We start from the raw sequence: 25,807 nt of genomic DNA, 5'->3' as shown, positions 1-25,807 counted from the left end.
AGAGTTATTGAATCATTAAGTCTACACCTGAAACTACAGTAACATTGTATGTTGACCATACTTCAATAAAAAAAGTAAATAAATAAAATGACTCCCATTGTAGAAACCACATTAGTAATATATTAATATTATGAATACCTGCTTATTAGCAAAAACAAAGATGGTAAAATGCATTGAAATAATTTCAAACAAATTCTTGTAAAAAGTTCCATTTTGAAGTCATCATTATTAGTTTTTTAAAAGATTTATTTGTACATGAGAGAGAGAGAGAGAGAGAGAGAGCAGGCATGAGGGGCAGAGGGAAAGGGAGAGAGAATCCCAAGCAGACTCCATGCCAAGAGTGGAGTCCAACACAGGGCTCGATCCCAGGACCCAGAGATCACAACCTGTGCTGAAACCAAGAGTTGGACACTTAACCCCCTATGTCTCTCAGGAGCCCCAAGTCATCATTATTTTAATAACCATTTATAGCATCCTTGCTAACTACATGGGTTCCTTGACATAGATTATGGTTAGACCTTTCTTTTAATGTCATGCTGTGCTTATTTACAACTCATTTTTTCTTATTTTTTAATGCTATGTTGATAGACTGCCTCGTATGTTCCAAGGTAGACAGCATACAGGACTGGCATGACGCAAAGCAATATGACTGTCCAAAAGGAATGTTCATGCTGTGGGCTGACTTGGAGTGCGATTTGCTTTTTGACCGTCTGGCTGGGATGTAGTTGAGACATCTCAGTATTTTGACCATGAGTCAATCCCATCTGGGCTGGAAAGAAGATGATCCTCCTGCCTGGAGGGACCAGGCGGGAGCTCAGCCTGACGCTGAAGCCACATGTCCAAACACAGCCTTGAACTTGCCTGGCACACCTGGTTCTCCCTCACCAGGGCAGCCTGGGTGTGGTCTCCCTTAGGAGCCGGGCCAGGAGGAGGCCAATATGTGAAGGGGAGGCAAAAACATTCATGAGAAACTTAGGGAAATTGCTTTTCGGGAGGCAAGTGCTCTAGCAACAGCAGCAGAGGTACAAATGAGACGTCTTCCCGCCCTCCCACCCCCACCCCACGGTGGAGTTAAAAGAGCTGTTACGTGGAATGGGGAGCACACGGCCCATGAGTCAGAAACTCTGGGCTCGAGCTTCTGCTGAGTGGGCATATGTCACCTTTTTTTTTTTTTTTAAATTTCTTTTTTTTTTTTAATTTTTTTATTTATTTATGATAGTCACACAGAGAGAGAGAGAGAGAGGCAGAGACATAGGCAGAGGGAGAAGCAGGCTCCATGCACCGGGAGCCCAACGTGGGATTCGATCCCGGGCCTCCAGGATCGCGCCCTGGGCCAAAGGCAGGCGCCAAACCGCTGCGCCACCCAGGGATCCCCATATGTCACCTTTTAAGAGTGATTCCCCGGCTGCCATTCCTGACCATGTTGTGGAGAGTTTATTAAAAGGCCAGGGCCTGGGAGAGGGTCCCCCGCGGTGTGATGGGGACCGGGGACTGAACGTCCCTGAGAATCTCAGGACCAGTTAGACATGACCAGAGTCCACGTTCTCTCACAGTGTCCCCGTATTTCTGCTCTTTTGTTTTAGAATCGACCTGCCGGCCGACCAGGTCACCAAAGTTACACTGGGCCGGTTGCACTTCAGCGAGACTACGGCAAATAACATGAGGAAGAAGGGAAAGCCAAATCCTGACCAGAGGTACTGGCATCCACGCATAATGGAAAGACTTGAATCTGAAATTTCACACCGCCTTGAGCTGGCTGGGTGGCCTTGACGTGTGACTTCTCCCATTCTGCGAAATGGGGACAACGTTTATATCCTTCTCCAGAAGGGTTGTCCGGGGCTTCTAGATGAGATGCTGTAGATGAACTGCGTAGCCCAGCATAGAACCCATTTCGGGGACTCAGATGATGGCTAATAATCATGATGAAAATAACCATTGTTTTACTTTAGATTCAGGGGAGAAGTCTTGTCTGTAAGGGTGAGAGGATCTGTCCAGTTTGCAGAGGAAGGTGGCGAGGCTTAAAGCCAAAGCTTCTCTCATAGGGATAGTTTTATTTTGACTTTCAGGAAATGATTCCATCTTAGGAATGCCTCATCCGTGTTACATACGAAGCAGTCACTGGAATAACGATGAAACCTGCACTAGGGGTGATTGGAGGGGAGGAGGGCCCAGGTCTTTGACCAAAGTCATGACTGCAGGGTAGACAGTTGGAGCTGGCCAAGAGCAAGTGGGGTGGGAAGGATCCACGGTGGCCCTACTGGGGCAGCGAACGCAGCCTGGCTGGCTCTGGGCAAAGGGACCTGTCCCGTGGCCACTTGTCGTGAGGCCTGCAAAACGGCTCACCTCGGAACAAGCGGATGGGTGGGCCCAGAACCATACTAAGGGGATCAGCTGCTCTCCCTCCCACAGCAGGGGCAACTTGGAGCAGAATAGAAAATCTTTCAATGCACACATCCATCTAGGTGGATTCCCCATTGGTTGACAAGCGTTGGGGGGTGTTTGATGGCCCAGCTCATGTCTCTGTTTCCTGGTGTGTTGATCACTGGTTTTGAATCAGATACTTCATGTTGGTGGTCGGACTGTATGCTGCGAACGGAGACCAGTTCTATCTATTGTCTGCCCACGTCTCTGAACGGATCATTGTGAGGGTAAGGTTCGGTTCCTGTGCTCTCTTGGGTCCCACCTGCTTTTCTCCTCGCAAGTAGAATTTGCATTTCCCCTGGCATGCTGGGCATGTGCTGTTTCGCAACTGATGAGGATAGTAATAGCAGGTGTTATCATTTTAGGTTTCACATAATGGTTCCCAACCAGGAGAACTTTTGTCCCCTGCTTCCCCCCCCCCCCCCCCCAAAGGTCGTCTGGCAATGTCTGCAAGCAGTTTGGGTTGTCACAACTGGGGGATGCTACTGGCCTCTAGGGGTAAAGGCTGGGGGTGCGGTTCGGTCCCTTGAATGGACAAGATAGGCCCCCCGCAGCAAAGAATGACCCCTTCCACCATGTCAGCAGTGCTCCCGTTGAGACGCTCTGGTTAAGCACTTGAGAAACTCCATTCCAGGCACTGGGCCTGATAAGTCATGTACGACGTCACTTCACCTCGTGGCACCTTTACATCACCTTCACATGCAGAGGAGCCGAGGCTCAGGAGGGCAAGAAATTCATCATCTTGCACAGTTTGCAAAAGCGGAGCTCGGGTTACAACCTCCCAGAGCCCATGGGGTGGGGAAAGTAGTAAGAGTGACCGGTGCCCTAGGAACCCCTGGGCCCCTGCCTACCAACAGCGATGGTTCCGCACATTCTGCTGAATGACTGATCGGTCACACTGTGGATGTGAAGCTTGGCAGCCGCGAAGGCCCAGAACTGTTGGCAGCTGGAGCTGCAGCTGTGTGAGGCCAGGCTGGCCACCACGGACAATACCGGGGCCATCAGATAACAGGTCACCACGGGCCCAGCAGCGGGAGGAGCTGGGCTGTGACACGGGGAGGACGTGTAAGGGCCAGGAGAAACCACTCGGTAAGGGCCTGCCCACGTAGGTGGCTGTTGCTCCTGGGCCTGGGGGCAAGATCTGCCCATCTGGGGACACTAGTCTTTCCTTTCTTGCGCTCAGCTATTCTGAAACAAAGCGTGCTCTGTGTAAATTCTTTTAATCAATTAAAAATAATAAGCCACTTCTACGTGGAAATCCTTAAACCGCATCTCAAAGTTTCAATGGAAGTGAAGTAACGATGGAAATAAGGTAAAACATTTGGGTTTAGATGTCCCAGGTCAGGCCTAGCCTGTGTCCCTGCGCATTTCTGTGGGGCTTGATCTAACCTGTGGCAAACAAGGGAGGGAAGGCAGGGGAAGGGGGGGCCTCTTCCACGGCCAGGGGCCAAGGGCAGGGGTTCTCCATCTCCCGGCAGGGTTTCACGGGGTCCTGACGATGCCGTCCGCATTGCTTTGCTGCACTGACGAATGAGATCTGAAGTGAAGTCTGCAAACCTGGGGCACTCATTCTTTCTGGTTTTTCCTAAGGAGGAATAAAGACAGACAATGCTGTTCTTTTTGGAGCTGGCAGAGGTCAGACGTTATGCAAGGGCTGCTCTGAGCTGGGAGGCTCATGCTTGAGTCCGTAGCCTGCTGGTCACCTGCAGACCTTGAATACTTTACCTGGTGTCCGGTTCCCCCATTTCCTGCTAGCAGCTGTGTCCTCTGGCTCCTGCGGAATCCACACAGCAGCTGCAGGAGAGAGTGCTCTCCTGTCTAATACTCCGTTACCAGAACCCGGGAACTGGTGCCTCCTCCTACCCAAAACTCAGTGATAATTTAACTCATGATCACTTTGAAAAGTTGAGTGTCTCTGCAATTCACATTCGGTACAAATACTAAAAACCATTAAATTATGCTTAATATAGATTGGTTGTCATATTTTTCACTAAACTTTTATTTGTAGTAAGTGATTGTATTCCAGATTTGATTGCTTTCTTCTAGCCGTAAGTTTCGGTGAAAGAGAACACCCTATTCTAGAAGTGTGCTGGGTAGTACAAGGCTTACTCTAGTAATAATGAGACGGAGGAGAATGGTAATAGTACAAACCATTCTCCTCCCCCGCCCCCAAACTAGAAATATCTTACTGATACTATTTCGTTCTAACTCCAAATGCAGAAGTGAAAATGAATGTCCTTTTGAATCTATTTAATTGTTTAATGTTTAAGCCAACTGAGGATGGGACGCCTGGGTGGTTCAGCGGTTGAGCATCTGCCTTTGGCCCAGGATATGATCCTGGGGTCCTGGGATCGAGTCCCTCATTGGGCTCCCTGCATGGAGCCTGCTTCTCCCTCTGCCTGTGTCTCTGCCTCTCTCTGTGTCTCTCAGGAATGAATGAAATCTTAAAAAAATAAAAATAAAAAATAAAAAAATAAACCAACCGGGGGCGGGGGGGAACGCCGAACTTCAGAAGTGGTGATGTTGGGTGAATCCGTGAGTTTTTGACTTGTGCACAGAACACATTACCTATAGGATTGAATGGTTAGCCTTGAATGGTTAGACCTATGGTCAGACCGAGTGTAGACCAGCTCGCATTCTCCGAAAAAGCCAGGTGTGCCCTCTCAGGCCATGTCCTGGGTGTGTTGGTTAGAGCTGCAGGATAATGAGAGTAAAATTTGACAACTGAACATGTTTTAGGAGCAGACTCCATTATACGGAGAACTGCAAAGTACATTGAGCAGGTTCATTTGCTTCATTCATTCATTCATTCATTCAATTCAATTCAATCTGTTCATTTTGAGGCCAAAGAATCCTTCTTCCCAACAGCAGAGATTAATACAAGGACGCATGTGAGAGGCATGGACTAGACGAGGTTTAGGCCTCCGGGGGGCTTCAGGAGACTGAGCCCGTCAGATTTCTCCTTAGACAGAGAACGGTGGGCAAGACCCAGTAACGGCTCATCTGGCTTGTCAACCAAACAGCTTCCTGTAGTGTAAATTGCCCAATTTCATGGAAATTAAGGTTTACTCCGAAGACATTTATTTCCCAGGTCTTCTGTTTTTGGGGAGCACTCTGCCATGGGGTTCCTTCAGATTCTCCTGGTTAATAACTAGGTTTTCATTCAGCTCCCCTTTCCTTCTAAAACACATAATTAAACCTGGTTTGGAGTGCTGCGTGGTAAGCAGGAGGGATGGTTACTTTTGTCTGCCTTTCAAAGACACGCCGGGGTTTCCTAGTTCTGAAAACGAATACATTATTCCAGTTTCTTTTCCAGAAGAATAAAAAAGCATATGTCTCCCTGAAATGCCTCTTTACTGCCCCGCAAACTGTCCCGTCCTCAGATGAGAGACCAACAAACAAGGGCAGGGAAAACAAACGAAATAATGCAGCTGTAAGGATGGTGAGGGCGCCTGGTGGCTCTGTTGGTTGAACGTCTGCCTTGGGCTCAGGTCATGATCCCGGGGTCCCAGGATCGAGTCCTGCATCAGGCTCCCTGCTCAGCGAGGAGTCTGCTTCTCCTCCCTCTCCCCCTGCTTGTGCTCTCTCTCTCTCTTGCTCGCTTTCTCTTGTTCTCTCTCTCTCTCTCTCTCTCAAATAAATAAATAAAATCTTAAAGAAAAAAAAAGGATGATGAGGGGTGGGTGTAAGAGCAGAGCCATGTGAGGGTCCACTCCCTTTCCTCCCCAACACACACACACATGCACGCACGCGCACACCTGACTTCTGGAGTTCACATGAATTTTTGCTTACCCAAAGGAATCAGTATGTGGAGCAAATGTCCATTCCACCCTGTGGGTGGAATTCACATGTGGGAATACATAGGGCATTGAATTAAAGCAAGTCTTTGGGGATCCCTGGGTGGCTCAGCGGTTGAGCGCCTGTCTTCGGCTCAGGTTGTGACCCTGGGGTCCCAGGATCGAATCCCACATTGGGCTCCCTGCATGGAGCCTGCTTCTCCCTCTGCCTGTGTATCTGCCTCTCTCTGTGTGTCTCTAATGAATAAATAAATAAAATCTTAAAAAAAAAAGAAAGACATTTCCAGGAGATGCCAATGTTGCTGACCTTCAGATCACATCTTGAGTAGCATCTCTAGGCCCATTTTCCACAGCCCTTTCGAAAGGAACAAAAATTTATTTGTTATGAAATGCCTTTCTCAACTCAGGCTTTCCTATCATGCTCTCTGGCTGCTGCTTTTGAAGCCCAAACGATGGTAAAGCAGAGAAATCCCAGCTTTCCCTTCCAAACTCAGGGTGGCCTCAGAGGACTATTAATTGCTGTGTCCTAATCCGAGCACCTGCAGAGGGCACCATTTACATTTATTCGGTGAGTGGAGCTCCCTCAGAATCGGGCAACTGTGCAGTGTGTTGCTGAGGAGAGCAGATTAAATGATTACAGGCGTATTTTGGAGACGGTGCAGGTTCAGTTCCAGGCCACCGCGGTAAAGTGAGTCAAATGAAGATTTTGGTTTCCCGGTGCACATGAAAGTTAGGTTTACACTCTACCATAGTCGACTAAGTGAATCAGAGCAATATGTCTTCAGAAACAATGTACATACCTTCATCAAAACCTATATATATAGGGGATCCCAAGGGGGCTCAGCGGTTTAGCGCCTGCCTTCAGCTCAGGGCGTGATCCTGGGGTCCTGGGATCGAGTCCCGCATCAGGCTCCCTGCATGGAGCCTGCTTCTCCCTCTGCCTGTGTCTCTGCCTCTCTCTCTCTCTCTGTGTCCCTCATGAATAAATAAATAAAATCTTTTAATAAAAAAATTTATATATTTTAATATATTATATATATATTTTTTTCTAAAAAATGCTAGCAGTAATCTGAACTTTCAGAGAATAATACAATCTTTCAGAGAGGGCAGAGGGTCCTGTGTCAGTGTTAGTGGCTGCTAGCAGATAAGGGGGTGGCTGCTGAGGGTTGGGGTGGCTGTGGCAATATCTTAAAATAAGACAAGAGTGAAGTTTGCCCCATTGGTGGACTCTTCCTTTTAGAAATGGTTTCTTTTTTAGTGTGAGATGCTGTTTGTTAGCATTTTACCCACAGTAGAACTTCTTCCAAAATTGGGAGTCAATCCTCTGAACCCCTGATAGTGTTTTATCAACTAATTTTATGTAATATTCCAAATCCTTTGCTGTCCCTGCCACAGTCTTCACAGAATCTTTAAGAGGAGTAGATTCCATCTCAAAAAACCACTTTTTTTGCTCATCCATGGAAGTTTTATTGTAAGATTTCAACAATTTGGTCTCATCTTTAGGCTCCACTTCTGGTTCTAGTTCTCCCCCTATTTCCACCTCATCTGCAGTTTCTTCCCTCTGCCAAAGCCTTGAACTCCTCAAAGTCATCCAGGAGGGTTGGAATCAACTTCTTCCAAATTCCTGTTAATGTGGATATTCCTACCTTTTTCCGTGAATCAGGAATATTCTTAATGACATCTAGAATGGTGAATCCTTTACAGCTTTTCAACTTACTTTGCCCAGATCCATCAGAGACATCACTATCTTTGGCAGCTATAGCCTTATGAAACACATTTCTTTCTTTTTTTTTTTTTAAGATTTTATTTATTCATTCATGAGAAATACAGAGAGAAAGAGATATGTATATATACATATATATATGTATATATATATATTAAGATGTAAGATACTTTTTTTATTTTAAAGTTTTATTTGAGAGAGAGAGAGAGCAAGTGAGTGGGCCAGGGGGTAGGAGGGGCAGGTACTCAGAGGGAAAAGCAGAGAGAGAATGTCAAGCAGACTCTCCGCTGGGTGTGAAGCTCAGTCTCACAACCCTGAGATCCTGTCCTGAGCCAAAATCAAGAGTCATATACTTAACTGACCGAGCCATCCAGGTGCCCTGAGCAGTTTTATTTTGAGAGGAATCTTCTTTTCTGAGTGGTGAGTCTCAAGAGTGGGCTTAAAATATTGAGTAAACCATGTTGTAAACCGATAGGCTGTCATCTAGGTTTTGTTCCATTTACAGAGCATGGGCAAAGTAGATGTAGCGTAAACTCATAAGGGCCGGAGGCTTTTCAGAAAGGTCAAGGAGCATGGGCTTCAACTTAGACACAGCCTGTCCTTTGATGCTTTGAAGCCAGGCACTGACTTCTCTCTAGGTATGAAAGTTCTAGATGTCCTCTTCTTCCAACAGAAGGCTGTTTCATCTACATTAAAAATCTGTTGTTTTGGGGCACCTGGGAGGCTCAGTCTGGTAAGCATCTGACTCTGGATTTTGGCTCAGGTCATGATCTCTGACTCTCTCTTTTTCTCTTGCTCTCATTCTCTCAAATACATAAAATCCTTTAAAACGTCGGTTGTTTAGTGTAGTCACCTTCAAGAATGATCTAGAGTTTCTGGACAACTTGGGGCAGCTTCTATTAGCTCTTCACCTTGTGCTTTTGTGTTACACATATAGCTTCTTTCCTTAAAGCTCAGGAACCACCCTCTGCTAGCTTCAGACTGTCCTTCTGCAGCTTCCTCACCCCTCTCAGCCTTCATGGAATGGAGGAGAACTAGGCTCTCGCTCCAGATAAGGCTCTGACTTAAAGAAATGTTGTAGTTGGTTTGGTCTTCTGTTTAGACCACTCGAACTTTCTCCGCATAGGGCTGTGTCACTTTCCTATCATCTGTGTGTTCGCTGGAGCAGCACTTTCAATGTCTTTTGTCTTTTTCACAACTTGGCTGTCTGGCACAAGAGGCCCAGCTTTCCGCCCTTTCTCGGCTTTCAACATGCCTTCCTCCCTAAACTTATTCATTTCTCGCATTTGATTTAAAGTGAGAAACATGCAGCTCTTCTTTTCACTTCAATACATAGATGCCATTGTAGGGTCATGAATTGGACTAATTTTAGTGTTATTGGTCTCAAGGAATAGTGAGGCATGAGGGCAGGAGGAGAGGTGAGGAAAGGGCTGGTTGGTGGAGCAGTGAGAATAATACACGTAACATTTATTAATGAAATTTTGCCGTCTTATGTGGGCATGCTGTGGCTCTCCAAAGTATGATAGTATCATCAAAGATCATTGATCACTGACTACCATAGCAAATGTAAAAATAATGAAAACATTTGAAATATTGTTAGAATTACCAAGTTGTGGCAGAGACGTGAAATGAGCAGTGGCATCAGCAGTTGATGGTGCAGACAGACTTGCTTGATGCAGGGTTGCTACAAACCTTCAGTTTATAAAAAAAATTAAAAAATAGAAAAAAATGTGCTCTCTGTGAAGTGCAATAAAGCAAAACTCAGTGAAAAGAAGTATTCCTTTATAGGTAGGACAGTAGTTGCTATGCACAGCGGTGCGTTAAGGCTAATTTGAGACTATTCATCCTCATTTTTGCCAAGTATTCATATATATGTGATTTGATTAAATTCCCACAACACTGTGAGAGAGGTAAAGATGTCATTATTCTCTTTATTCTTCAAAGAGAAAAAGCTGGTACAGAAAGGTTAAATGACTGCCCCGAGATCACACAGCCAGCTTGTATCATAACACAGACTGAGATGTTCAGGTGTTCCCTAAATATGTGGGGCTGTGGAATAAATAGTCAAAGTATTTTATTCACTATTCATTCACTTATTTATTCACTTATTCATTCATTTATTTATTCACTAATTCATTTGGGGATTTGATATCAGTGAACCACTATTGGACCACATGGGAACACAACGTCATAATTCCGGAACGAGATAGTACATTACAGTTTGCTTTGAACCATTAAGATCGCGGATAACAGAGAAGGGCATTTCCCATTACTGATGAGGACGGCCTGTCCATAGGTCTATATATTTAGAAAATTGCAGATCTGTGGCCCTTTCCAAAATGACCTGAATGTATTTTAGGGATCTGAGTTTTCATCTGATGAAAGCTAAGTGAGATTTCAAAAAAATCCAAAAATCCAAAAAATAAAATCTACTTATATCTGCTGTTCCAACATGATATCAAGTTTATGATAACAAGTATCTCAAAGCTCTTTAAGAAAAAAATCCATCACTGTCTTTTATTTCCTTGAAGTGGCTCATTATGTTTAGATAGAGCAAAATGCATCAACATTTATCTGGTATACCTTTGGATTTAGTTGATTGCTCGCTATAAAAGGATTTGAGTCAAAGCCAGTTTGCTATTCACAGCCAAGGGGGCTCTAGGGATCTTGTGGCAAAGCACTTTGTTTAAGTGAATTCACTCAAAATAATGTTCAAAGTTGTTACTTTCTATTCTTTTACTGCTTTTGTCTATCAAATGGCACTGGTTGAGTCTTCTGAGCAGCTCAGGGTTCAAACAGGTGAGAATGAAAAATTTGAAGACACCTAAGAATTCTTTCCCTGAACCCAAGCTAAACTTTGTGTTGTTTTTTTTTTTTTTAAAGATGTTATGTGTTTATTCATGACAGACACAGAAAGAGAGAGAGGCAGAGACGCAGGCAGAGGGAGAAGCAGGCTCCATGCAGGGAGCCCGACGTGGTACTCGATCCAGGGTCTCCAGGATCACGCCCCGGGCTGAAGGCGGTGCTAACCCGCTGGGCCATTGGGGCTGCCCAACTCTGTGGGTTTTTAAAAAATTATTATTATTTTAAAATTGGTAGCACATCCTTAGGGTAAAAACATCCAAACAATACCAAGAGCATGTAGGTTGGAGCAGTGAATCTCCTTCCCAGCCCAATTTCTACATCTCCCAGTTCCTGTCCTTAAAGAAAATGTTGTAATTGGTGTCTTGATTATTTTCCAGAGATAATCTATGCATATTCAGGTCCTGAGTCCTGAGTGTCTCCCACACGGCCCAGAAAGGCAGAGTGAAGACATTGCATCAGTGTCGACTTTTTAGATGATCAGTGCCTGAACTTGTGACAACCTGCCTCAAATGCACAAAAATTACATTTAAAAGAATAGGTCACAATTTTAAAAACAAATTATTTTTATTGTGAGTATATGGAGGGATTCAGAGATTCCTACTTAAAGAAATATATTCAACAGCCGTAGAAGGTGGGGAGAAGGGAAGGCAGTCGAATGAAAAATTCTTCAGCAAAGAATTTTCTTGAATAGTAAAATCTCCAGAATGTTGTCTGGTCTCATCATTTTCCTTGGATACTCTTTGAAGACTACATTCAGCCAGGGTTACTTTTTTTTTTTTTTTACATTTATTTATTTATTTGAGAGAGAGAATGTGAGCATGAGCAGGGCTGGGGGCGTGCGGAGGAGAGGGGCAGCAGGAGAGGGAGAAGCAGACTCCCCGACGAGCAGGGAGCACAATGTGAGGCTCCATCCCAGGACCCCGGATCATGACCTGAGCCAAAGGCAGACGCTTAACCGACTGAGCCACCCAGGCGCCTCCAGCCAGACTTATTTCTAATAGGAAAAGTTAGAATCTTTATTTAATTATTAAAAGAAGTATAAGTCCAGCTCCAGAATTTATTAGCTTCATGGCCTTGGGCGATATATTTATCCTTTCAGAGTCTTCTGGATATCTATAAAATGAGGACAGCAGTACGCGTCCGTCGCGCAGAACGGTGGTGCCGCCCAGTGCACATCGAGCGTAGCTCCTGTTACTCCTCCTGCACTGTCACCTGTGTTTAGGGAGTGGTTGGGGTGAACCAAATACATTTGTCCTGTTGTTTGCTTGCCCGTTGCATATGAAATCATAAATACTAAAGCGTTTTGAAACTTTTATGAAAGGGCTAGCTAAATGCAAAGTAGTTTTATTTACCCGGGCTTTCATAAACATATAATAACTTCTAATGTAAGGTGCTGGTGTGAAATCCTTATTCTTATTTTCCCAGAAAAGAAGGTCATATTTGAGATTCCTTCTGCCTTATCATCTGCTCAACGTAAGCGACACATTCTAATTCCCGGATAGTCGCAGTCGAGCTGGGACGTCCCAAACCATGACATGCTGAGCTCCAGCTCTGCTGGGGCCACAGTTATTTGGATACGTCGGAATGTCCCATCCAACAGAGGACTCTCGCCGAAAGACTTAGATGCCATTCCGTGTTCCTTAGCCCTGAGGAATAAAGCAACCATCGACTCCAGCTGCTCTAACTTTAGTTGTAACGTACTTACGTATTTCTTCCAGGCCTCTAACCCTGGTCAGTTTGAAAATGACAGTGATGCACTATGGCAGCGAGGACAAGTTCCCGAATCTGCTGTTTGTCATAGTCGAGTGGGAATAAATACAGATGCACCGGATGAAGCCCTGGTTGTCTGCGGCAACGTGAAAGTGATGGGGACCATTATGCATCCCTCAGACAGCCGGGCAAAGCAGAACATCCAGGAGGTGAGCGCGGGGCAGGCCTTGGGCGCCCCCTCTGACACCTGAGTCAGGTGTGCTGGGTGCCCCTGGACGCCGACACGCCTTGCAAAGGGCCCCTGTCCACGTCTCCTGTTGGGGCCAGACGCACACAGTGCGTGACAATTGTGGGTGTCGGAGCCGACAGGCCTGCCTGCTTCATGAGCAGGAAGCCTTCGAGTCACTGTCCACGGGCCCCTGCCCTTCCTTCCATGCATTGTCAGCTGCTGGGCTTGCCCTTTCCTTCCCACCCCCTAGTGTCCCCCTCCCTGTTCATCTTCCAAGCACGGTCCAGGCCAGTTCCTGCCCGTAGTTCTGCTGAGCCTCCCAGCCTCTCGCTCCTGGAGTCCTGGAGCCCTGCCTGCCGCCGCCTTCCCCACTCATCATCTTTCTCTGAGGCACAGTTGGAGGCGCCCCTCCTCCCCTTCTTCCCTCCACCAGGTCAATCTCATGGCCTAAGTCTTCAGGCCAAGACCTTCTCCTACCTCTGGAGAGACGGTTGCCGAGTGGAAATCAGAACTCAGGCCTGGATGTCAGGAGGTGCTTCTCCACTTTGGGCTCGCCCCTGCAACGCGGCCCTGGATAGCACAGCTCCACCCGAACCCACTGCCCTCTCGAGAGGGTGCAAATGGTGCCTCTCTGATTGGTCCTACCAAGTCTTTCTTACTTTTAACCCATTGGGGTAAGAATAATCTTGGGAAGTCACAAGTGCCCTGGAGACCTAAGAGATTGGGATAAAGATGCTGGCTCCTTAACCAGAACACTCTAGTGTTCTCCGTCCTTGCCCTCCCATCGCTTAATTTTGTTTCCCACTCACCACTTCTACCCCGACCCTGTCTTCTCATTCACTGGCTTCTCCTACACGCATCTTTGAGGCTGGGGCAGGATTGTGTTTTTGAACCCCCTTTCCTTAGTCTTTTTTAGCTCAAAGGAGACATAATCTGTAAATCATTGGCCATCCTTCCAGACTGCATTCCTTTCCCAGTGCAAATCTGCACTGGTTTTTCTAAACGGGCCAAGGAATGTCCTCTTTTGCTGAGTGGATTCCAAAGAATGGCTGTAATTGTAGACTTTTATACTGATTGCAAAGCCATGGTTCGTGTTAGGAGAGCTGTGACCTACTGCCGGATGGGAACTCTTGGGGCTACAAAGTTCTCACGTACATTTCCCGATCCCAGTCCTAGATATGGTGCTTTTGACTTTCAGAGAGAGATAAAGTGTCTGCGTTTCGGATCACACCGACTCAAACTTATTTTTGCTATTGGCTGTTCAATTCCCTACTAGATCTTATCCAAATGCAAATGGAAGATGGTAAGTTGGGAGAGTCCTCCACAACCCCTCCTGCTACCACCAGGCTACCACCCAGAATTCGCCTACCAAACGTCTTGGTTTGAAGAAAACATATTGTCTTAAAATAACAAGCTTCCCTAGAACTTCTCAAATCTCTTCTAGGCAGCCTTCTCGTATAAATAAAATGTCACCCCAATCCAGGCTCTCACTGTGGAATTCCTGTATCCTCTTCCTGCCTGTGGCCACACGATGGGCTAAGGAGAAGCCCAATTTCTGGTGGAAGGCCAGAGTTTTAGTTTTGATTCTGGCAACCACTGGCCCAGGAACCTTGGCACAGGGATGTTCTGTGCCTCTATATTCTCCTGTGAACAGGGAAAGCTCATATTCAATTCACTGGTGTTAAATGTGTCTTTTCGGCTCACATACGTGAAGCATTCTTTAGCTTTATCATTATTTATCTGTATAAAAATGCAAATTCTATGTGATTCATTTATTAAATTATTTCATATTAATATGTTTGTTCTTAATAGGTCTATCCACCTTTATGAAATATGGGTTTCTAGAAATCTTATCCCAGAGGCTGCTTTTAGGCAAACAGTCTCAAGTGATGGAATGCCGAAAGGGCCCAGAACACTCCCCTCTCCCCCAGGCTGAGTACGGACAGGCCCGGCAGGCTACACACTCCAAAATAACTGACCAATGGGCCTCTTACAACCAGGCACAGTCACCAGAAAAGGGAAGATTCCATATGTCCCCATACCTCCTCACCTTCCTCCTTTAAATACGGCCCCTCCCACTGTCTCCTGGCAGACAGCCTCTCCCTCCCCGCCCTGTTGGCCGCTCCCAGTGAAGGATTCAGTAGACTTCTACATTGTTTGTTTTGCTTTGGGTGAATCCGTTCATACTGCTCATGCTGCCGGCTTCCTACTCAATTGGATCAACCCCACACTTGGGGGCCCCCATCAGGAGAGTCATCACACTTATCAGTTCTGTTCACTATTACAGACAAGGGAGATGAGGGTGATGATGAGAGGGTTGAGAGACACGTGAACTTCATCTTCACCTCCCTTGACTCAGTTTTTCCAACTCTTAAAAATAGCCATTGCCCTCTGAGATGGGGACCCTGGTTGACCTGATTACAAGCATGGGACTGGAGGCAGTTTCTCGTTCTTTAAGGATGCATGGTCACCAGAGCTGGCTTCTGGATGGGCTGTTGCAGGACAGTGGCGAAGCACGTTGCCCAGTACTGCGATGGGGGGAAATGAATAGAAGTCGCCACCTCGCCCTGGCTCTGTGCCTCCTCACTCAGGGCAACGGAGGTGGTTTTGTGGGTATTAAGCCCATGAGCACCCTGTGTAGAGGCCTGGTGGAGGTCTCTGTGCCTATCTGGACACATATCTGCCACCCAGAGACCACAAAGCAGGTGTGATTGAAGCCAGCATCATGGAAGCACTGGGAAAATGAGGTGGGCCTCGGTGAGGAGCGGCCTCCCTTACCCAGACGCCGTGTTCACCGACGTGACTACAGACTGTAGAAGGAAATGCAGCTTACGGTGGAAACAGTGAAATCAGGGTGGAAACGATGTGCTGAGAAACAAAGGAGCATGAAAAACGGCAAGGTCAAGGCAAACAAAGTGAGGTGGTTGAAAGTTGAACACATCAGTCAGATTCCGTGATGAAGGCTGCAAACAAGGCCGCAAAGGATTCAAAACTAAAAGCCAGGATAGCAATCAGCCAAGATGAATTGCTCGAAGATCGATTTCCCCAACCACATCAGCAGTGTGGTAAAGACAGAAGTGTCGGGTCCAAGAAGGTCACGGGGGCGAAGTCTCCCCTCTAGGCCATGAGCCAGATGCAGAAGTTCCTGAGCTTGAGGTGACCCAGTGTCAGCCAGGCTGCTCCTGATGGGAGTCTGGTTGCCTAGGCTGCGGCCGGATGATGGAGACCGAGATCTCCCCCCCTGAACAAACTGGGGTCCCGGGGGCAGGAGCACCTTCTCTGCGGTGCAGTTGCTGAGCTCATGTTGGAGGAGCAAAGGTGTGAAGCAACAAGATAGTGATGGCCACATGTACTCAGGCGCAGAACTTTCCAAGACTGCAATGTGCAAGACCAAATCAGACACCCGACCTCAGCTTCTAGCTTCTGGCTCAATGCGCATTGATGAGCAAGGTGCCGTGTGAAGTCCTGGCCGGTGTTTGGTTCCTGGAGGAGGAGGCCCAGAAGACACAGCTCTGGCCTCAAGGGCTTTCCCTAGGCCACGTGTACACATAGGGAATGGGCAGTGCATGCAGCTTATGTTTAGTTCTGGAAAGTCTACAACCTGGCATTATAAACCAGAAGAGCATTATCTTTCTGTTTTTTTTTAAAAAAATATTTTTATTTATTCATGAGAGACACAGAGAGAGAGAGGTGGAGAAGCAGGCTCCCTGCGGGGAGCCCGATGCGGGACTTGATCCCAGGACCCTGGGGTCACTACTCAAGCCGAAGGCAGACGCTTGACCATTGGGCCACCCAGGTGTCCCCAGAAGAGCATTTTTCTTACAGAAAATTTGCTATAGAAGGTGTTTAGATCCCCAAGCCAGCCCTCAAAATTTTCTTCAGCCAAAATCTATCTGAAGCACAGTGATAATAATACCGTAGAACCCAAGTACCGTGCGCAGCAGTACGTCTTCAGGGAAGATGCGTCAAAGGGGCCACGTTCCCCCCACATAGCCTGGACAGCCGGAGTGAGGGCACAGCCTCCTCTGCTTCCTGTTGGCAGCAAAGGCCCCCCGTGGGGGCTCAGGCAGGAACCACAGGGAGAGTGAAAAGTAGGCAAAGCAGTTGCAGGACTCCCAAGGTGCAGGGAGTGGGGAGCTGGGTAGGGCCTGGCTGGCTCCTGACCGATGCCCTGTCTTTGATTCTGTGAGTGTCAGGGACTGTCCTGCCACTTTACTACCTTCATTTTCTCATCCCTTCTTCTTTCGTTGAAGGTTTTGGGTGAAGTTACTCTGCTGGGCACTGTAGGGGTCCTGAGACGAACTAGCTGAGGGCCTTACCCTCAAAATCAGGACTTTTTAAAAAATTCAAACTCCAAGTAAGAAATACTCATTGGATCTCCAATGCCTGGGATAACATCAGGTGCACAGTAGCTGTTCATGAACAATTTGTTGTTGGCTTGTCCCTCTCTCTCCCCCTCTGCCCCTCCTCTGACTCTCTCTCTCTCTCTCTCTCTCTCCAATCAATTAAAAAAAATCTATTGCATGAATGAAGGCACTCACCATGTTAGCTGCGTGCACAGGATGGTGTGAAATCATGTCTGCCCCTTCCTCGTGTGGCCTGCAAGATCCTCCCGGCTCTGACCTTAACCTTCACAGTCTAGTAATGCCAAACTCTGCCCTGGTCATGCAGACATCGTTCAGGGGACTTAGTCCCTTGAGACTTCGCTCATGATGTTCTTTCTGCCTAGCAAACCTGCCTTGGTCACCCCCTTTCCATTCCCTCTCCCTACCTTAGCTCTTTCCCTAACTCCTATCTTAAATTTATTCCTATTAAATTTATTTATTAGATTGTTAATTTATTTAACAAATGTTAGTTGAGCATCAACGCCATGCAAGGAAATGTACTAGAAGCTGGTAATATGGAAAGCAGGAAAGCACGGCCTTAATGTGTCTTGGCCCTCATGAGGGTATTACATGTCCTACAGGGAAGGCACATAGTAAAGGTGACACAACTAGTAGTCTGGGGATAACTCTGATTAGTGCTACGCAGGAAAACAACAGCTCCCATTAGCACATAAGGCAAAGGGACCCTTCCTAGTACTGGAGATGAAGAAGTGCTTCCCTGGGGAAGGGATGTTTAAGTTAGGGGAGGAGAAGGTAAGAGTGGGAAGGAGAAGCTTTTGAGGCAGGGTAAATGCCCTGAGCCAAAGGCCAGAAGTGCAAGGAGCAGAATTTGCTTGAGAACCAAAATAAACCAGGATTTCTGTGGGGCTTCACCATCTCTAGAAGCCCTCATTTATGCTCCCCTAGGAATATTTTAGGGACCTCCTTGGAGCTGCCATAATTCTCTATTCATAATTCTGTTATCACTCTGCATTTCTCACATTGTAATATAATCATATGGGATGAATCTGCTTTCCTGTCTAGACAACAAACATTTTTTTAAAATGTTCATTTAATAAGTCTAAATTTTAGGAAATTTGGAATGTGAAACCCCATAGAAATAGTATGATACAAGGTCAAGACAGTCGGAAAACCTATCTATTTGTTTATTTTTATTTTTAAATTTTTCTTAATTTTAGTTTTGCTTATTTATTTCTCATTTGAGTATCATTAACACGCAAAGTTATGTTAGTTTTGGGTGTGAAACATAGTGATTCAACAGTTCTATGTTATGCTATGTCCATCACGAGTATAGTAGCCATGCAATGTAATTACAGCCCCATCAACTCTATCCCTGATGCTGCACCTTTTTTCCCCATGACTTCCTCATTCCCTGACTGGAAGCCTGTATCTCCCGCTTCCTTTCACCCATTTTGCCCATTCCCCACCTTCCTCCCCTCTGGCAACCATTAGTTTGTTCTATTTATATATAGGTTTGCTTTTTGTTTGTTTATTCATTTGTTTTGGTTTTTAGATGCCACATATAAGTAAAACCATATGGTATTTATCGTCCTCTGTTTCACTTAGTATAATATCCTCTAATTCCATCCATGTTGTCACAAATAGCAAGATTTCACCACTTTTTAATGGCTGAGTAATACTCCATTATATGAATATAGCACGTCTACTTTGTCCCTTCCTCTACGGGTGAGCGCTCGGGTTGCTTCCATGTCTTGGCTCTTGTGCGTAGTGCTATGATAAACAGGTGCATATGTCTTTTTGAATTAGTGCCTTCATTTTCTTTGGGTCCTCCATAGTGGAATTATTGGATCATATGGTATTTCTATTTTTAACTTTTTGAGGAACTTCCATATTGTGTTCCACGTGGCTGTACCAATTTACATTCCCACCAATGGTACACAAGGATTTCTTTTTCTCCACATTTTTGCCAGTACTTGTTATCTCTTGTCTTTTTGAGGCTAGCCATTCTGACAGATGTAAGGTGATAACTTATTATGGTTTGGTTTGCATTTCCCTGTCGATTAGTGACATCGAGCATCTTTTCATGTGTCTGTTGGCTACCAGATGTCTGCTTTGGAAAAATGTCTATTCAGGTCCTCTGTCCATTTTTAATCAGATTCTTTGTTTTCTAGTATTCTGTTATATAACTTCTTTATGTATTCTAGATAGTAATCCCTTATCGGATATATCATTTCCAAATATCTTCTCCCATTTAGGAGGTTGCCCTTTTATTTTGTTCATGGTTTTCTTTGCTGTGCAAAAGCTTTTTATTTTGATGTAGTCTCAATAGTTTGTGTTTGCTTTTGCTTCCCTTGCCTTAGGAGACATCTAGAATAATGTTGCTGTGGCTGATGTCAGAGAAACTACCTATGTTCTCTCCTAGGAGCTTTTAGGTTTCAGGCTTCACAATTGGTGGAGCACAAATTTTTAAAAGGCAATCATTTTTTTAAAGTGCCATAACTAGTGTAGTGCATGGTATATAGAAGGTGATGAGTAAATGTTAATTGAATAAAACAATGAATGAATGAATTAAGCCAAGCTTTTGTTAACAGCAGGTATCAAAATAACAGTGAGCTCCAAATTATAATTCCCAAGAAGAACCTGAAGTAAAGTTTGCCCGGTTAGCCAGTTAGGAGTCAAGCTACCACCTTTCACAGTCAGCCAAACTAGTGAAGGACGGGGAGCTTCTAATGATATTGGAGGAGCTTTCCACTCACCCAACAGGGTGGGTCAAGGAAGGAGCTGAAGGCCATGTCAGGGGTTTTCCTAAAACAAGAAAAACACAGCACTTTTAGTTACTCTAACACATGGATGAATGTCCGAGCAGTATGATTTTAATTGCCAACAGACCACGGGTTTTGTAATTGTTATATTCCCAAAGAAAACTATATCATAAAAGAAAAAGGGTCATCATTTTACTTATAGAAAAAGGTCATTTTAAAAACCGATTCTGCTAGTACCATGGATTCATTAAAAAGAACTCAAAAGAGAACCCCTTGAATCAAACACATCTGGCTTTAGGAAAAATTCACTCTATTGCCTATTATTATCATTTTGCTGGGACCCAGTGACATTATTTTGAGGAATTGGCAGTGAAAGTTGGGAATACCTTTTATAACATATAAGAGCAATGAACTCAGAGGAGCACACCATCACTGACCAGCGTGGTTTGAGGGAGCGGCCATCTGTAGGAGAGGAAAGTATGGATCTTAGAAGGCCTAGTAGGTGGCTAATACAGGCTTGCAACCTGCCACTTGAGGAAATTTTCTACAGCAAGGTGTCCAAAATCAATGATATAGGATATAGCCATTCCTCAAAGACCGTTACCTGAACTAAGCCTTTTCAGTTTGTAAATACGTTTGGCGTATTTGTGTTTATTTGGTGTTTATACTGTCTGTTCATTTGGAAATGATCTCTTGCAATCCTGGATCCTGATTGTTTCTCTCCAAAGCGATCAGTCTCCATTCTCAGAAGGAGGATTGGCCTCTCAGAGGAGAGAAAAAAGGCAAGAGTAGTGAACAAGGGAATGTTCTCTCAGAGGAGAGAAAAAAGGCAAGAGTAGTGAACAAGGGAATGTTCACCCTGTAATTTAGACATAAAAACTCTGTCTTGATTTGTCAGTGGATTGAAGTCACTGATATGGACCTTGAAGCTATGGTTTCTCTAAGGAGAAAAACATAAATTTCTCTTAGAATAGTTTGGGCAAGAGAAAGAACAGTCCCACTGTCAACATTCTAATTTCCCTGGGTCCCTTTGGGCATTGATTTGAATAGGAAATATCTAAGCAGGTGAAATCTGTTCTTCTTTAATTAAATTAGGTCGACACAAATGAACAGTTAAGACGAATAGCCCAAATGAGGATCGTCGAATATGACTACAGACCAGAATTCGCATCTTCGATGGGAATAAACACCGCCCATCAAACAGGTAGGCACACAAATTAATTTTGTGTTGTCAACTCTTCAAAGCTTAATTCCCTCGTTAGCTGGAGGTTGCATGCTATGGCATTGATTTCCTCTGTGAAATCCATAGTCATGGGAAAGGGTAGAGCAATTTCTGTGTCATCCTTACTCAACACCCCCATCTCTACTCCTGCACCCTGAGGTACTGGTGAAATATTTTGAAAACCTTGCTTCTTTTCATCGGAGCCACTGTGCTCATGGGATGAGGCCTCAGGGCCAGATGGCAGCTCCAACTGTGAGGAGGGCAGCATTGGGCAGATCCTGGAGAGAGGGACATTGCAGAGTGGGTGGGTCTAGGTCAGAGAGGGGGCAAAGTGGTGTTTATACTCCAACCAGGAATCCTAAAAAAACAGGAACCATTTAGATGGCAAATCCTCCTGTAGGAAAAGAGGAAATCAAGCTAACACCCCAAACTTACTTCTAGATGCAGGGATTTTAAAGTATTTACTCAACCCCTTCCAACACTTGGCCCCCAGTCTCAAGGAAAAGTGAAGAAAATGACACCCCTCTTTTTAATCCTATAGCAGTTATGGGCTCAAAATTCCTCCTTTGCTTCAAATATATCATAGATCAAAGCAAAAGCTGAAAGGGGATAATAAGCATCTATCTGCAAAGATGTCCTGGGGGGCTGTCAACATTCCATTTTGATGTAGGCCTGGAAGGGTTTTCTCCAGAAAGCTCTTTTCCTGACTAAACGTGTTGGAGTGTTTGTGTTTAGGAATGATCGCCCAGGAGGTACAAGAGATCCTGCCTAGAGCCGTAAGAGAGGTTGGTGATGTCACCTGTGAAAATGGAGAGACGCTGCAGAACTTCCTCATGGTTGATAAGGTAACCACAAAATAGATCTACCCCCTGGAGCTATGATCCCACAGGGGAATCCCTTTTCTGTGGCATCGCAATGCACTGAAACATGCAACCAGGAACAGCAAAGCTTCCCCGGGCTGTGGAGTAACTGGTATCAATTATGGGCATGGATACCAAAAAGAAGCCCCATAAGGGAAAAAGAAAAAGGAATCTAAAAAAAAAAAAAAAGAAAGAAAGAAAAGAAAAGAAAAGAAAAAAGAAAGAAAAAGGAATCTGTAACAGTGATGGTTGAGCTCAGCCAGGCTGATTGTCGGAAGGAAACTGGCCTGGGGAACGTCGGCTTAACAGGAGTGCCCCTAAAATGAGGAGCTGATGTCTTGTGAAACAGGGACAAGAAGTTGTGATTAGATTTGTCTTAAAAAATGGAACTGGAACTCACATAACATAATTTAAGTAATTGTAATAGAATGATTACATTCTTAGAATGATTACAGATCGAATGCAGTGTTCATTTTTCTTTCTGAGCATAGTTTTTCAACAAAATTGTGTGTTCCACTTTTACAGCACAATCATAAAGTGGGTCACTTCTACAAAGATATTCATGAGTCTCAGCCTTTTCCCCAAGGGCCTGTCTTCATTCTTTGATATTCAAATCATTCTCTTTTGAGGGGCTGTCCCCTCCTTGTAGATGAGCTCCCCTTCACTCGGTAAAGGGGTCTCAGCCTGCCCTTCCTCTGCTCACTGGGGCTTTGTTGTGTGTGACTTGAGTAGTTCTCCGAGATCATGGGCCTTAGTTCTGTGAAATCCTGCATCTTTTGCAAGGTTGGCAGATTCACTGTGCTGCTGGTTTGCTGTACATGGCACTGATGTATTTGATACTGGAGGGAAAAAACTGATTGACGTGGGGATATTATGGTTGTTGGGAGAGGTATCTGAATGGAGACCGATTGGTAATTTGTCAGTTCACGGGGGCAGTGCTTCTCAAACTTCAAAGTGTACATGAATCCCGGGGGGAACTCACTAAAATACAGACTCTGATTCAGCAAGAATGAGGAGAGACCCAAGATCCTGCATTTTCAACCAGTGTTCAGGTGGTGTCAATTTTGCCAATCTTGCTGGTCAGCAAGCCACACTTGGAGCAGAAAGGAGGAGGGTCTCTTTCCGTGTTGGGTCCTTGCTGGCTCTTCTTCCTATAAGTTCTTGGGCAACAAACATTTAGATCATAGGCCTGGATGGCCTGCTCTGCCCTGGGCCACGGGGGTGGAGGGGCAAAAGTCAAGTTACTTCCTCTTGCTTCCCAGACCCATCGCGAGTAGAAGCAGATCTTTGGTCTCGGACCTGGGCTTTCACTTCCCTTGAGAGGTGTATTGTGAGAAATCTATTTTTAATAATCAAGTCGTGAAGTTTTCCAATTATTTCCTTCAAATGTAAGATAAATGATACTCAGAGGTATTCACGTAGCAAGGTCACACTCACTCTCTTGCATTTTCAGAAAGAAGCTTCCTGGGTGAGAGAAAAACATGTAGGCACAGCTGTCAGGCTCAGGGTGCAACCTGCAGGGTGTCATTAGGCTGCCGAGGTGGGGCTCTTGGGATTACTCATGTGGTAGCAACCATGTCTCTTCTGACTGTGGCCCTCGCCTGGAACAGTCAGGAAAGATTTCTGTGTTTTCTGCGTAGGTCACATCTGCCCAGGGCCTTATGATTGTCACTCTGCAGGAAAATAATGAGTTCTCTGCTGGCCCAGTGTCTTCCCATTCCCAGTTGAGTTGCATGAGGATAGTGAGGATTGTTAGCAGCAGCAGTTCTAAGCGCCGCCCATCCCCTTAACCCCCCAAAGAGGCTACAACCCAAATCCATTCCCAAGAAGGCAAGCCCAGAGCCCTGGGACAATAAGGGGTGGTATTTCCATTCTGGGCAGCTGGAGTCGTTTGTCATCTGAGGAGCAACCCACGCCAAGGCAGCAGTTTGTAAGTTAAATACAACCGACAAGAGTCCAGAATGGACAAGTCGTGATTCTCTCAGTAACAGGATCTTGCCCTGATTCCATCTGTGGAGACATCACCAAGGCCACACTCATTTACAGAACCTGTAACACGATGAGGGGGTGAATATCTCTGTGCTCTGAGGCCTGGCTTTCCTCTTGGGCTCATTTCCGAGGAGAAACTTCAACTGCTGGTTTAGCCCTCCACGCTGCGGAAGATCCCTCCACCCCTTATAAATACTGCACAGACTATTTCCTTTGTTCCTCCTTATTAAGGACACAACTAATGTGACTCCTGTTGTCCTCTACTCTATGTTAATTGTACGCTAAGCAAGGTGTACGGAGAGCCTCTTGCTTTCCTGGCCTCCTACCCATTCGTGTGCCCACCATGTTGGCCTTGATCGCCACATTCAGGACTGCTTGTGTTTAGAGACTTTCCTAGGACTTCCTGGGCCTCACTTGCTGTAGCAATGGGTAGAGGTCAGGTTCAGTTACAGTTTCTCCCTCTGCTCTTCAGTTCTTTTCCACCCAATGTCCCTTTGGTATAAAGAAATTTTTATTGAAGCTTGAGTGCAAACTAGAAATGCGCGTGAAAATGTTGAGATGCTGCACTCCGTGATTGCTGTGTCTTTTCCACATGCGCTTTGCAACGTTAAGCCCAAATAAGAAACAGAACCAGCTGGATCTTTACAGACTGTCCCTGTAACCAACCATAGCTAGAGACTAGTGATGTCAGCCCAATCATTTGGAGAAGAAAAGAAAGAAATCATTTTTCTTTCAGAAGAGATGACTGTAAGGTAAACCTCCCTTATCTGGGGAAATTTGCCTCCTCTCATAAATTTCTCATGATTTATGTGCCCCAGTGAAAGCTCAGTAAGAGCAGGTGGCATGAGAGGGCTCTGAGCTGGCCCTGGGAGCCAGGGGGCCATAGGAGGCAGACACCACGGTCTAACCTTGCATAAGAACCCTAGGGCTTCGCCCTTTGGCTTGTTCATCTATCTCTTTATTTATTTCTGTGATTATTTGGGGGTAGGTGGTTACATTTCTCGAGCATTGTTATTATTAGGTGTACTTGGGTGTAAAAATGTACCCAGTAAGCGTAAGAGTGGCCTTAAACATGTTTATAATTGAGTCTGTATAAGGATGAGGTTCGCTCTGTGAATAACTAGGCCTTGAATAATCTGTGTGTGTGTGTGTGTGTGTGTGTGTTTTACAAATGCATGTTATAAGCCATCCTACCATATCTCAGTATGTGATTACTTCTTACTCATTGATTCTCTTTTTCCTTCAACTAGAAGGAATTGTCTGTTCAAGTCACGCAGAGAGAAGTAAGGCAGGGTTCCTGTCTTCAAGCAGCTGACCGTCTAAGCGGGGTGATGAGACGAGACGCAAGGATGGAGCTATGAGTGGCAGCGTGACAAGTGCTATGGCAGATGCGGGGCCTGTGTGTGGCCACTGGGCAGGGGTTCACAGGTGGAAAGGAAGCAGGGCCGAGAGACCAGCAAAAGAAGACAGTGGCTAACCTGGGGCCTGAAGGTCTGGCTGAGGAGGAGGAGCATCCGGGGGTCTTTCCATTCTTCCATTTTCTCACACACGGTATCCAATGAGACGCCGAGTGCCGCTGTTCTGGTTTTGGTGGCATCTCTTGTCTATCCTCTTCCCTCTTTATTCTCCTCATGCTTCCCAGTTTTCTCCCTAAAACACAGACAACACGAAACACCTCTGATCGGACAATCTTCCTTTTCCACTTGGGCTCTTCATTGGCTTATTATCGCCCTTCCACCATCTGGATGGGATCTTCTCTGGCTCACTTCCAGACACTCACACCCACCCCGCCAACCCCGAGGCCCCTGCAGGGGACAGCGTCTCTGCGCACACCTGCACCTCGGCTTCGCTACCCCTCTGCCATCGGCTTTGCTGTCTGTCCT

At 45.6% G+C, this 25,807-nt stretch overlaps 1 protein-coding gene across 3 annotated transcripts in view; it reads left to right on the top strand.

The window, feature by feature from the left end:
• MYRFL (myelin regulatory factor like) overlaps nt 1-25,807 on the top strand; it is a 121,752-nt gene that overhangs the window by 61,423 nt on the left and 34,522 nt on the right. For all 3 annotated transcript variants that reach the window (XM_041754293.1, XM_041754292.1, XM_041754291.1), the window contains 5 exons: nt 1,584-1,694; nt 2,558-2,648; nt 12,525-12,725; nt 20,949-21,057; nt 21,811-21,920. In XM_041754293.1, the coding sequence (XP_041610227.1) occupies nt 1,584-1,694; nt 2,558-2,648; nt 12,525-12,725; nt 20,949-21,057; nt 21,811-21,920 (622 nt within the window). The remainder of the gene's footprint in view (nt 1-1,583; nt 1,695-2,557; nt 2,649-12,524; nt 12,726-20,948; nt 21,058-21,810; nt 21,921-25,807) is intronic.

The sequence above is a fragment of the Vulpes lagopus genome, chromosome 5 (genome assembly GCF_018345385.1).
Source record: "Vulpes lagopus strain Blue_001 chromosome 5, ASM1834538v1, whole genome shotgun sequence".
In the NCBI taxonomy this organism is placed as follows: Eukaryota; Metazoa; Chordata; class Mammalia; order Carnivora; family Canidae; genus Vulpes; species Vulpes lagopus.
This window is presented reverse-complemented; position numbering and strand designations above follow the sequence as displayed.